We start from the raw sequence: 14,400 nt of genomic DNA on the forward strand, positions 1-14,400 counted from the left end.
TGGAGGACTGTTTACTGATCCTTGCAGAGTAGACTACAATGCCAGCTGGTCTGACTCGCAGATTGTAAGTACGTTTTTTATATTTAAAGTGTTTTTATATTTTTTATTTTTTATATTTAGTTTTTTGGGCAGTGTAGAGTAGGGCTTGTTGTTTGTCATTTCTCCGATCACAAATGCAGACATGGTTTTATGTTTACGCGGCGCGATGCAACGCAACGCGTAAAAAGACAGTATAAGTCATTATAATCCATAATTATGTCCCCACTGGATGCAACGAATGCCTCGTTTATAATGGGTTTTCATGTTTTTAAATCATCGCTCCAGCCTGACAGGGCATCATCACAATATGGTAGGGGCGTAACATTTCCGTCACACGCTTGAGGTATTCGGCCAATCATAAAGCACTGGATAGCTGGCCAATCACAGCACACCTTGCTTTTCAGACCGATGAGCTTTGTAAAAATCGACGCGTTTCAGAAAGGCGGGGCATAGAGGAGAAACAATAATGTACAGTATGTGGAAAATAATGTGTTTTTTGAACCTTAAACCGCATAAACACATTTCATTACACCAAATACACAAAATAATGTTCTTTTTAGCAACATCATATGACCCCTTTAAATTAACTGAATGAATGACCATATAAATAAAACATTGATACCCGCAGTATTGATGCATTATTGTGAGCAAAATAATCATGATATATCTATATTATTTTTCTGAAACATGCCTTTAAAGGGCAAGAACATTTCTAGAGTTGTGTTAAATGGGTTAATCTTTGCTGTAATTTATCACTATCCCTTCAAGTTAAATCTAGATTAAAGGGTTAGTTCACCCAAAAATTAAAATTGGCCCATAAATTACTCACCCTCAAGTCATCCTAGGTGTATATGACTTTCTTCTTTCAGATGAATCCAGTCGGAGTTATAATAAAAATTGTCTTTGATATTTCTCAAGCTGTTTAATGCCACTCAGTGAGTTTTGCATGCATCAGTCCAAAAGAAGTTAAATAAAAAGCTCCCATCCATAAAAAAAAAGTGTCTCCCACGGCTCTGGGGGGTGAACAAAGGCCTCCTGTAGCGAATCGATGCGTTTTTGTAAGAAAAATATCCATATTCAAAACGTAATAATCACTTGAATCTAGCTTGCGCTCACTGTTGTAAACAGAAGCGAAATCCTCTAACATTCTTCTTTACAAATCCTCGTTTTGTACTTCTAATTAGTGACCGTTGTTTTGTTTTGATCTGTCCCCTGAGCTTCCGCGTGCGTCACTTCTGAGCGGCGCATGCGCAAAGCTGACCTCATACGTCATCCGCCCGGAACTGCTTCCATGTACAACAGTGAGCGCAAGCTAGATTACAGTGATTATTATGTTTTAAATATGGTTATTTTTCTTACAAAAACGCATCGATTCGCTACAGGAGGCCTTTGTTCACCCCTTGGAGCCATGTGACACACTTTTTTTTATGGATGGGCGCTTTTTATTTAACTCCTTTTGGACTGATGCATGCAACACCCGCAGAGTGGCATTAAACAGCTTGAAAGATCAAAGACAATTTTTAATATAACTCCGACTGGATTCGTCTGAAAGAAGAAAGTCATATACAGCTAGGATGATTTGAGGGTGAGTAATTTATGGGCTAATTTTCATTTTTGGGTGAACTAACCCTTTAAGTTCCACTGTGAAATATAAAAGTCCCCACCCAGTTAAATAACCAACATTAGCATAAAAAAAAACAACAAAAAAAAACAACAACAACACTGACCTACATGTTACAAAAAAAAACATACAAAAAAAAAAAGTTTGGTTCATAATAGATATGATCATAATATGTTGAGCATCCCTAAATAATAGTAATTAACTTTACTTCCCCATTACCCCAGGAATCATTACTATAATTGTGATTAACCTCATTTCTTCACATCTCACATCTCACATCTCAACTGACTGAGCAAGAGATCTAAACTCATCCAGATAAATTCGGTTCAAGTCAGTGTTCTAAATAAATGCATGGTGACACAGCTGTGGCAGATCTAATAATTCTCCCGGGCTGCAGCTTATGGTGACGGCTAACAATCTGTATACAGGAGGACACAGAGCCTTTAATATCCCCAATCACTTGATTGGCTCTATGACTCTCTCTCCTCTCCACCTGTAGCTGGTGTGTGGTGAGCGCACTGGTGCCGTTGTCCTGTGGCTGCCGTCGCATCATCCAAGTGGATGCTGCACACTGGTGGTGGTTGAGGAGAGACCCCCCCACATGATTGTAAAGTGCTTTGGGTGTACAAAAATACACAATAAAGCGCTATATAAATGCATCATTCATCATTCATTCATAAGTATTCACCCCCTTAAGACCTAAGCACTGAATCACAAAAGATATTATTTGGCTTTATAGAGGGAACAAGAAAGTCTTCAAAGTGACCTCTACAAAGTAATCTAAAATCATTATAAAAATAAGATTAAAATAACTGATTTTATAAGTATTCACCCCAGTTATTCTACACTCCATACACCATAATGGCAAAGCAAAAAACTTTTTTTATTAACATCTTTGCAAATTTATTAAAACTAAAAAACTTAAATGATTCCATTGCATAAGTATTCATACCCTTATCTGGTACAGTTGAAATTTAGCTCAGGAGCATTCATGTTGCTTGTAGATGTTACTACACATCAAGTGAAGTTAACCTGTGGCAAATTCAATTGAATGGGTATGATTTGGAATGGCACACACATCTTAATAAAAGGTCTAACAGCTGAAAATGCTTATCAGAGCAAAAACCAAGCCCTGGTCAAAAGAAGGTCAAAAGAACTGCCTGTAGAGCTCAGAAACAGGTTTGCGTCAAGCCACACATCTGGGGAAGAGTTCCGAAAAAAATCTGCTTCATTGAAGGTTCACAGAAGCATGTAGCCTCCATTATCCATGATGGAAGACGTTTGAAACAACTAGAACTCTTCCTAGAGCTGGCCTCCTGGCCAAACTGAGCAACTGATGGAGAAGGGCCTTGTCTAGACTGGTGACCAAGAAGCTGATGGTCACTCTAGTTGAGCTCCATGATCATATATGCAGATGGGAGAAACCCACAGAACTGCAACACTCCACCGATCTGGATGGCAGTGTGGCCAAACTCAATCTTCTCCTCAGTGAAGACACACAAAAACCCACTTGGAATTTGCAAAAAAGCACCTAAAGGACCCTTAGACTGTGAGAAACAAGATTCTCTGGTCTGATGAACCTCAATTCCAAGCATCATGTTTGAAGGAAACCAGCACTGCTTCTCACTTGCAGAGTGCCATCCCAAAAATAAAGTGTGCTGGTAGCAGCCTCATGCTGTGGGGCTGTTTTTCAGCAGCAGGGACTGAGGGACTCGTCAAGGTAGAAGAAAAGCTAAATGCACCAAAATATTGAGAAATCCTTAATGAAAACCTAGTCCAGAGCATTCAGAACATCAGACTGGGCAGAAGGTTCACCTTCCAACAGGACAATGACCCTAAGCACACAGCAAGAGTGGCTTATAGACAACTCTGTGAATGTCCTTGAGTGGCCCAGCTACAGCCACCTGGGCCACTATATATATAAATGTGTGTGTGTGTGTGTGTGTGTGTGTGTGTGTGTGTGTGTGTGTGTGTGTGTGTGATATAACACATCAATTGTAAATAATCAGTGGTGCAGTCATTCTTTTTGTAAGTTAATTTCATTTTAAAACTACCAATTTTTAATTCCAATAAATTCTGCCTGGTTCAGTATTGTATGATAATAAAACATGAACAGAGCAACATGGATTTTTTTCGAATCAGTACTCAATTACTGTTCAAAAGTTTGGGGTCGAAGATATTTAAATGTTTTTGAAAGAAGTCTTTTATGCTCACAAAGACTGCATTTATTTGATCAAAATACTGTCAAACAGTTTTAAATATATATTACATATTAAATATAATTTAAAATATTTTAATATATTTTAAAATGCAATTCATTCCCGTAATTCACAATGGCAAAGGTGAATTTTCAGCATCATTACTCCAGTCTTCAGTTTCACATGATCCTTCAGAAATTATTATAACATGCTGATCTGCTGCTCAAGAAAGATTTATTATTAGTATCAATGTTGAAAACAGTGCTGCTTAATATTTTTGTGTAAACTGTGAAGCATTTTTTTTAAGATTCTTCAACAAGTGGAAAGTTCAAAACAATAGCATTTATTACAAATATAAATCTTTTGTAACATTATAAATGTCTTTACTGTCACTTTTGATCAACTGAATGCATCCTTGTTTAATAAAAGTATTAAAGTATTAATACCAACTAAATTTTTGAATCGTAGTGTGTATAATCGGTTGTGTTTTTGTAGGTAAAGGTAACATTGTTCTCACCCTTTGCTGCGACGGTAAGTGGTGCCCACCGGACAGGGTACTGGTGGGGCATAAAGGTTTCCAGAAAACTCAGGATCAGGCACGCACACCTCGAGAGACAGATCCTCACTCAGCTTAAACCCGTAGTCACTGCAATCAGATAAAGATGACACAAAGTAGTGGAAAATGATTGGCATTCAGGTGAAGAAAATGGCAAAATGAGAAAAGCAAAGGAAAACGGGATTTCGGCTCATACCACTCAAAGTCCTGTCGAGTGCAGGAGCAGTTGGACAGAGTGACGGGCCTGTCGAAGTCCTCGCCGTTGAAGCAGGTGGCGTGAGGCGAGCGGCGCTTGTACACCATCTCTCTGCCGAGCAGACAGCCGTTTCCCCTCTCATCAGAAGGAGACCAGCGTTTATAGTCGCCCTCCAAGCACGGCACACCTAAACACACATAACATCAGATGTAGAACTGGCTGCTAGGGGATTTGCTGGGCAGTTACTAAGGTGTGGTGGTTACAAGGTGCACCAATTATAAGTGCACTGTTCTCTTACCAAGCACATCACTAGCGTTGACCTGCACAATGAGCCAGCTGTGTTTCTGGTCCGCATATGAGCCGAAGACGGTGAAGATGGTGCTCTTTTCACCCGGTTCAGTCAGCAGCTGGTACACATATACCTCCTGCTCTGAGAACTGGAACTCTTTCCAGGTTTCCCCCTCGTTGGTACTGAATCTGAACCAGCAAAAGACAAGACACAGCTATCAGTAACGTCCTAAAGCCAGATAATACTCAAAGAGCTTCTACTAAAAGCAGAGTGACATTAGATCCTTAAACAGTTACTGACTTGAGTGTTCTGGTGGAGCCACCCTGTGCGATAGCCATCAGGATCCCTCCATGATCTCCCCAGGTGTAGAAATGAGGACCAGCCAGGGCCTAAAGAACATACATATCCATTACATGGAACAACAAATGCTACTACACTTTTCAAAAAGTCTGGGAATATAAAAAGTGCTATTGTACTGAGCAGCAGCATCGTACAAATTTTTTTTTTGAGGGGTAAATAATGGCACTTTGGCTCAACTGGTGCCCTAAGTGAGATAATAATAATACATGACTAAAAAAATCCTTTATATAAGATGGGATAGTCTAGTGGTACTTCTTTAATATGTAAAGGAAACAGGTTAAACTCCTGATTTAACATATACTTTCTCAAAAAAAAAAAAAAAATCATAAATGAATATATAAACAAACTAAGGATGCTCATTTCGGTTAATTTTTCCGACCGACAACCACCGTCGGTATCCGAACATTAACCGTTAACTGATAAGATTTGAATATTAAATTAGTATTAAATAAATAATAGAATGGACGAGTGTCTGTGACCCATTAAAAATACACCTGCAGCGCTTCTGAGAACAAAGAAAAACTGAATGAAATAATATAAATAAAAAGAATAAAATAAATAGGCCTACACAAAGTATTTTTAACTTAAATAATTAAATTAAGATGACACACACACTGAATCCTTCAATGCACTTTGAAGAACCTAATGTTTTTTTTCATCAGACATAAATCCTCTCATTAGAAATAAATTGTAATAAGAGAATAATTGTGCAGTAGTGTAGAGCTTCATTGAATATAATGAAACTTTGTGAGATTGCGAAGAACTGAAAATGAGTGACAGCTTTTTATCCAATTTATCCAATCTTGCCTTTTGCCATTGTGTTGCCTTTATTACTTCAGTTAAATGAAAGTGGAGCAGGTGAAATATATCTGTAGGCAAGTGCGGTTGCAGGTATCTCTACGTCCCCGGCCATGAGTTAACAAATATGCATAGAATAATAATGCATAATAATAATAAATAATGCATAAAATTATTATTAATTAATTATTATAGAATATTTTTCTTTAACAATACAGCAAACTTTAAAAAAAACTTTTAAAACCTTTTAAATCGTTCAGCTGAGTATTAATCGGTCAAAATTCTTTCGGTTAACGGTAAAACCATTAAAATATGAGCATCCCTAAAACAAACCAAGCAAATTGCGAAAGAACTGATGATCATGTATTATGATCTACAAAAAAAGAGCAGATTTGATCTTTTGCTTCATGTGAAAAAAAAGATATGGGTGTTCGGAGCAACATAAGGGTGAATAAATATCATGCCAAGTCAAAGTTTATTTATACAGCACATTTTAAAGCAAATAAGTGCTGTAAATAAAAAAAGTAAAAATAACTGCAGAAAAAAAAACAAAATTCTGAGAAAATCAAATTAAAATGAAAAAAGTAAATAAAATATTGAGCCACTACATAAATACAACAATACAAAAATAAATAAAATATTAACTGAAATCATCATCATCATCGTCAAAAAAAAAAAAGTCAAAAGTGCAACATAATTGGATTGAGCAAATTTGGACACATGAATGGCTGATTTCTGTGTTCTATGCAAACCCAATTTTTTACCTAAATAACCGTTTTTTTTTTTGTTTTTTTTTTATTGCACTATCACAGAGATGCAGGTCCTCACCTCTCTCCATCTGACCCCTGCGCTGCTGGATACATACACATTGGGCTTATTGGCCAGATTCTTTCCAACAGATCCTGTACAGAAGATAGTAGAGAGAGAGAAAAAGAGACAGAGAGAGAGCGTGAGTTGAGAGTCAATATTTACACTGCATCTGGTGTCATATATCACAGGCCTCAATTACAACTGATATCAGGTGACCATCTGACAAAACGACAGCGTTTAAAGCAAGTGTAAAAGGGGTATTTATGTTTCATGATGTAAACCACATGAGAGATGGTCTCAAGTGCATCTGACCACATCATATTTGTAGTGTAGATGCTAATGTTTCAGCCTACTCAAAATTCAGACCACAATAGAGACAAAACAGCAGGAAATTAGCTCAAAGAAGAACAAACCCAGCAAAGGGCAAGAAACACTGTGTTCCTGTCAGATGCTTCAGTCTCGCCACTGTGACAAGAAGCCCAGACAAGGATACTACTGTCTGTCACCTTCTCCTTCGACACCCCTGACATCAGAATCATCGGTTTCCTTTTTTCGATGCCATGCATTGTACTGCTGCGTCACCGCAGGTGGTTTTGTCATTAATTAATTTGAGTGCTAATGAACTTCATTTATATTAATCTCCTTAAGAGAGATATGCGGCACTTAACACGTTTTTTTGCAATAAGAACAATGCTGAGGTGGTGTCGATGAGTGCAAGGGTGTGTTTGTATGTGATAATTAGCCAGTGGGTGAAGTACAAATAATTAGCACATCTGCGCCGAAGCGATAGCAGCCGAAGCGGCCAGACATTTTCACAAGCCTCCTGCGCCTCTCGTCTTCATGCATGCACATTATCTAATAATCATTTAATTAAAGGCCTGGCTGCGGCTGGCAGAGAGAGAGAGAGGGATTCGAGAGGGAGGAAGTGCCTTCCAAACCGTGCAAAGAGAGCAAAATCAATGTTTTCCGCAGGCATGAACTCAAGAATTCAGGCTCATGCACTTGCTCCCTATCATTACAGTGTGTACTGTGTTCTCTGAAGGGACCTACACACACTTGGTTAACAGGAGCAAAGCAACATAAACAGGAAGAAACCGAACAAGCTGCTAAAGTGTTTGCATTTCCTCTCTCACGCACATATGAGAGGAGCAGAGAGCAGGTTATGTGGCCTACCTGTTGCCATGATGAGGCCAGGTGCAGACTCTTTAGACAGAACAGGGATCCTGCGCAGCTGAATATTCAGCAGCTGACTCCATCTCTGGGCCAAGTGCAGGGAACAGCCATTGTCCAGCTGAGAAGCCAAGAGAGAGAGATAGTAACAAACAGTTAACTGGAAAAGCATGAAAAAGCCCTACTTCCTCCTACAATCGTAAAACTTAGCAGTCTAACTCCTTTTTCGCAAATACAAAACCACAGCTTCATGAACACATGCTTGGCATCACGAATACACAAAATAGAGCAAAAAGTGGAGATTCTACACTCATGGTAGGGATAAGCACAATATATTGGTATCATACCAGTTATCTACTGATATTAAAGTTTTTTTATGTATCACTATCACTCAGTCTTGGGTATTTAATCGTTTATGCTCATGACTCATGAAGATAACCTTTGCCATCATCTAATGCCCACTTTAAAAACATTAAAAATATTAATAATTTATAAACACTATTCAAAGTAATCTTTAGCAAATCTCAAAGTGAATATCCATTCTTCATACTGTACATTATTACAGTTTTGATGCCAAAATAATCTGTAGCATTTAAAATTAAACATAATGCATATTAAATATAATATATACAATAAGTATATTACATTTTTAGAATTATTAAAATTTATTTTAGTTGACATGATTTTTTTAAATTGATTTGAAATTTTTTTATTTGACAAATTAATTAAATAAATATATAACATGAATGTTTTAGACAAAATAATATAATGTATAGACAAAATAATATAACATTTTATCTAACATTTATCGGTTATTGGCCATAAATTTACTCAGTACTCAGTACTTAAAAGTACTCAGTACTCTAGTACTCAGAAATGCCAGCAATGATCATTCATAAATGTTATATTTCGTTACAGTGGCATTTTGGGTAGTAGTGTGCGGTCTGAACAGTTAGAGGGGGGTAGAAATTTATGCCAAAAAGCATATAGTGCATTTCAGGGGAAGAAAATTCACTCAACTCTGCATAGAAAGAGCATCCACATCGGATGTGTTTGTGTGCTAAAAAAACTGAATGGGAGTTAAACTAAATGGACCAAAATCACATGGATCTTGCTTTTATATTTTGGATTATTATTAAATTGACAGAACATCTAAAAGAAAAACCCTTTACCCCAGAGTATTTGGCTGATTAATCTAGTACTCGAGTATCCAAAATGACCAACATCCCTAATACCTGGCAGACTACGGTTCCTCCCAGGCTGTCGGCCGCAGGTGGCTGCAGAAGCTCCCAGGTTCCTCCTTTATCAAACGTGATGACTGACCGCATGTTGTCCTCAGTGACCGATCCATTGATCAGAGTGGCCACAAACACACCCCTCAGCCCCTCGACCCGGTGGAGATCTGCAAACGGCTCGTTGGCGAAGTACCTTTCAAACACACAAAAACACAAATCTGTTTCCATGTGCCATTCATATCTGCCAAGAGAGGGGCTCTATAAAAAATGCCAGTGGCACGCGAGCCAAGCGCATCTCATCTGCATTCCGCACTGCAGTAATTGCGTCTCTGCTCTCAGGCGGCCGTGCTGAGCTCAGTGGTTTGGCGGTGGGTGAGATCATGCTCTGCTGCAGAGTAAAACAAAAGCATGTCCTTGGGAAGCTGTGTAGGAATGATAGATTGCTTTTCTACTGACAGTGTGAGCGGAGGGACCGGTGGGCGAAGACATAGTTCTTGCATTAGAGAGACGAGACCTCACTAACCTGCTTATGGGTTAAGGTGTGCAGAGCCAAAACGGATTTACAGCACTGATGAGGGGCCGTCACTAAACCAAGAGGAGTTCAAGTAAAGGTGACGAGACCAAAAGCTGCGTAAGACCGGGGCTTAACATGAATTACTGAAGTGGGACATGTTCCTGGCTCAACATGGTTGTTGGCTCTCAGACAACATTTCTAACTACATTTTTGGGTTGGGGCTTCAACCAAAATTTGTATCAACCTATGATTTCCTTTGGGTTTTAGGGATTATGGTTAGTGTGAAGTTAAGAAAAAGGCGTTATGGTTAGTGTAGGTCAATGGTTCTTGTTTTTTAGGGTGAAAAGTAAAAAGTATGTTGAAAGTTTCTATTGAAAACTGCTAAGAAATGCACTTATTTATTTATTTATCTATTTATTTATTTATGCATTTTCAGATTTACACTAATGTTCAAAGGTTTAGGGTCAGTAAGATTTTTTTTTCCAAGGAATTAATATTTGTCATCAGCAAGAATGCATTAAATTGATTAAAAGTGAAAGTAAAAAAACACATTTGTTACAGAAATTCAGGATTTTAAAAAAAATGCTGTTCTTTTGAACTTACTATTCATTAAAGAATCCTAAAAAATTATATTATGGTTTCCACCAAAATATATGCTGCACAACTGTTTTCGACATTGATAATAAAATTAAATGTTCATGAGCACCAAATCATCATATTAAAATGATTTCTGAAGGATCATGTGACACGGAAGCCTAGAGTAATGATGTTGAAAATTCAGCTTTGCCATCACTCAAATAAATTACATTTTAAAATATATTCAAATAGAAAACAATTAATTTGTTAATTTGTAATAATATTATTTCACAGTATTAGTATTTTTACTGCATTTTTGATCAAATAAATGTAGCCTTGGTGAGTAGAAGAGACTTCTTCCAAAAAAAAAAAAAATGAACAACCCCAAACTTTTAAATGATTCTGTATAGATTTATGATGATTAACAAAAATAAAATGTTTATTTTCTTTTAAGCTTAAGGTAGTCTTTTCAAAAATATGTTGCATGTAAATAGTATTTATGAATTGTTTGTAAATATTCTATATATCACTTGTAAAGACAGAAAACTACCAATAAAAAGACAAAAAGGCAATACAAAATCTTTAACATTAATGAATGGGGCTAGGGACACGATTATTTAAAGGGATAGTTCACCCATAAATGAAAATCTTATCATTAATTACTCACCCTAATGTCGTTCCAAACCCGTAAGACCTTCGTTCATCTTCGGAACACAATTTAAGGTATTTTTGATGAAATCCAAGAGCTTTCTTACCCTCCATAGACAGCAAGGCAATTGACATGTTCAAGGCCCAGAAAGGTAGTAAGGACATCGTTAAAATAGTCCATGTGACATCAGTGGTTCAACCGTAATGTTATGAAACTACAAGAATACTTTTTGTGCGCAAAAAAAACAAAAATAACGACTTTATTCAGCAATGTTCTCTTTCGTGTCAGTCTCCGCTGTGCATTCACAAGAGTACCATGACGTGGTAGTTCCATTGCTGTCTATGCAGGGTCAGAAAGCTCTCAGATTTCATCAAAAATATATTGTGTTCAGAAGATGAACAAAGGTCTTACGGGTTTGGAACGACATGAGGGTGAGTAATTATTGACAGAATTTTCATTTTTGGGTGAACTATCCCTTTAATCGAATGTTGTTCCAGGACCAACAAACATAAGTCCTACTTTGGTAAATCACTTTTATGGTCACACCATCTGTGTTTATGTACTGTTCTGCAGCAGGAAGGCGTCTCTCTCTCTCTCTCTCACACACACTGTGATGTTTAACTGTACCTGATAAGCGTGTTGCTCCCAGAGCCATCAGGGCTGTAGAACAGCACGTTCTCTAGGGACAGAGAGAAGGCTAGGCCCTGTGTGTCCGAGATGTACAGGTGTGTAACGTTATTATTGTGGTTCACGCATACGAACACCTGGTCCTCCGAAGCATCTGCTATGTAGTACTCCTGCAGAGAGAGGAGAGCAGGGAATCGCATGAGAAAGGTAAACAACATGAAGTTTTAAAAGTCATGACCATACATTTATTTCTGAGACTAAACGAAGCTGACGGCACTCACCGTGATGGGGTGGCGGGTGTTAAACTGAGCTGCTCTCATTGGCTGCCGGTTGTAGGAAACCCACAGCTGGACAGACTGAGACTCGTGGCTCCCAAACAACGTCTGTGGAAACACATTCATAATAATTAGCTTAACTAAAACAAATAAATCAAATTGGATATCACATATTAGTGAAGTGAAGTGACGTGTGGCCAATTATGGTGACCCATACTCGGAATTTGTACTCTGCATTTAACCCATCCACGTGCACACACACAGCAGTGAACACAGACACACAGTGAACACACACACATACATAAAAGAAAAGAAAACAATGACTACTAAAAATGACCAAAATAAAAAAAACTAACTCAGAAAATCTAAAAATAAAAATTGATTCAATATATTAACAAAAACTATAGCTTTATATCAATGCTAAAATAACACTGATTAGAGATTAATCAATGTCTTCTTATGACTAATAATGAAACATATTATTTTAATATTTATATCTAAAAAATATTTTTAATTATTGTTTTATTTCTGCTTTGACACAGTAATAACTATATGATCAACAGACTACAACAAAAACAATATGTATTTCGATTATTTTTATTAATAATAAAATTCTTAAAATAATATTAATCATTTATATTAATTTGTATAATAATAATAATAATAATATTATTATTATAAATAAATTAAAGTAATTTATACACTTAATAATAATAAGAAAAAAATTGTTAAATAATTTATAATTGTAGTAATTGTTATTTACGGCATTATATTTATAAAAAGATGTTTTGGTATATGAATGTTCACATATTTAAATTTTTTTTTATTTATTTTTTTATTAATATTTAAAATTTGGACTAACAATAATAATAAAAAACTAATTTCATTGAGTTAATGCCCAAACAATAAATTAAATAATTCAATGTACATATGTGAACACTGTTAAACAGCTGAATAAAAAAAGTGTGAATATCTTTTTTAAAAATGGTTAAACAGATTTATCAGTCTATATCTAGTTAAAATGCAAGGTGGTTTGTTTCACTACTTTCCACTGCTACTCAAAACTAGAACATGGTGCAGCAAAATAATTAAAATTAAACATCACAGAGTCATAAAGATTTTATAAAGTAATCTGATACCTTCAGTTACCATAAACCATGGCATAATACCACTATAAATGGGGTCTGAATGGCAGACAATATCAGCATGGGCAGATATGCCCAGCCAGCACTGTTTTCACTAGGGTCCTGTACCTGTTAACGCTTAATAAGGACACCTGGGGATTTGGAAAAGGAAAAAAACAGTATGTCTCATTTGTACTTCTAAAACTGCTGGTTTTTTAAAGATAAAAGGGAAGGAAAGTTGGTGTGAGCGGTACTAATCTAGTCAGTGTCCCAGCAACCTAGATGTGCCTGTCTAGCATTGTCTGAAATGAGCAATGCGTCATGAAGGGATGAGTCTTTTCACTCCTTCTTCCCAAGTCTCTCCTTCACTTTCTCCCCTCAGGAAATCAAAGCTTCAATCAATTCTGAAGTTCAAGCGGTTCAATCAGTCTCTCCTTTGTACGACAAGCTGTCACTGTAATCAAGCTGTGGGTGAGTAAGTTACTTACATCAGGTTCACAAAGCTGTAAATTAAAGTCTCACTATAATAAACAGATTACGTACAACCAAACTAAAGATTTGTGTCCGAGATACGTGTTCAATATTCAGTACATAAATACCTCATGTGAAATGAGGGAATTCAAATGACAAAAAACTACTACCATTCCGACAGATTTTTCAAAACAGATTTGCCTAAAAAATTTGATTTTTGCTGCCTGCCTAAAAGCCAAAGATGCCATTAGAGGTGAAAAAGGCATTACTCGAAAAAAGCAAAGAAACAGATTCTCTACATTAATCAGGTTTATTGCCGTTTCCTAGATCATACTGCAAAGTCAAAAAGGGCTGCAAGATGGGAGTGGTAACAGGCAAAATACTAATAAACACAGCCAGCGAAAGGGATTTATTGGGTCAGTGTAAGAACAACAGGAAGACAGCCTGTCAGATTAAAGTGTATTTATAAGCATTATCATCCTGAATAACAAGTTTAACCACTTCCTTGTTCAAAGGCACAAAGGCTTAATGTTTTCTTTCTCGGCTCTCTGCACTGCCTCGTTTTTAGTCACACCATTCATGCTATTGATTTATCTCGCTGTTAACGGCTGTCTCCAGGAACAGACTGCAGTGTTGTGGAAGCAGCCAAAACACAATCTGGCTTTAGAGAGCAAAGACCGGGGAGATCTCTCGAAACAGACGCTGTTGCCGGGAGATCTTAAGAGAGCAAGGTGTGCGATAACAACAATCAAATCACAAAGCTGCAACAACCAGATCCAGATGCCAATGTTTAGATATGGTACCATAATATGTTCTTGTGTAAACAATACATCATTGCATGCAATTACTGGACAAGGTTATTAAAAATGATGGAAAACATTATAAAGTATTC

General features: G+C 36.9%; 1 protein-coding gene across 1 annotated transcript in view; it reads right to left on the reverse strand.

Moving 5' to 3' along the window:
* LOC107677517 (sortilin-related receptor-like) overlaps positions 1–14,400 on the reverse strand; it is an 84,095-nt gene that overhangs the window by 23,608 nt on the left and 46,087 nt on the right. The window contains 9 exon segments of the mRNA XM_016472446.1: positions 4,376–4,504; positions 4,611–4,797; positions 4,909–5,087; positions 5,200–5,288; positions 6,886–6,959; positions 8,041–8,158; positions 9,273–9,465; positions 11,639–11,808; positions 11,920–12,021. Of these exon segments, the coding sequence (XP_016327932.1) occupies positions 4,376–4,504; positions 4,611–4,797; positions 4,909–5,087; positions 5,200–5,288; positions 6,886–6,959; positions 8,041–8,158; positions 9,273–9,465; positions 11,639–11,808; positions 11,920–12,021 (1,241 nt within the window).

The sequence above is a fragment of the Sinocyclocheilus anshuiensis genome, unplaced genomic scaffold (genome assembly GCF_001515605.1).
Source record: "Sinocyclocheilus anshuiensis isolate Anshui unplaced genomic scaffold, SAMN03320099.WGS_v1.1 scaffold981, whole genome shotgun sequence".
NCBI classification, from domain to species: domain Eukaryota; kingdom Metazoa; phylum Chordata; class Actinopteri; order Cypriniformes; family Cyprinidae; genus Sinocyclocheilus; species Sinocyclocheilus anshuiensis.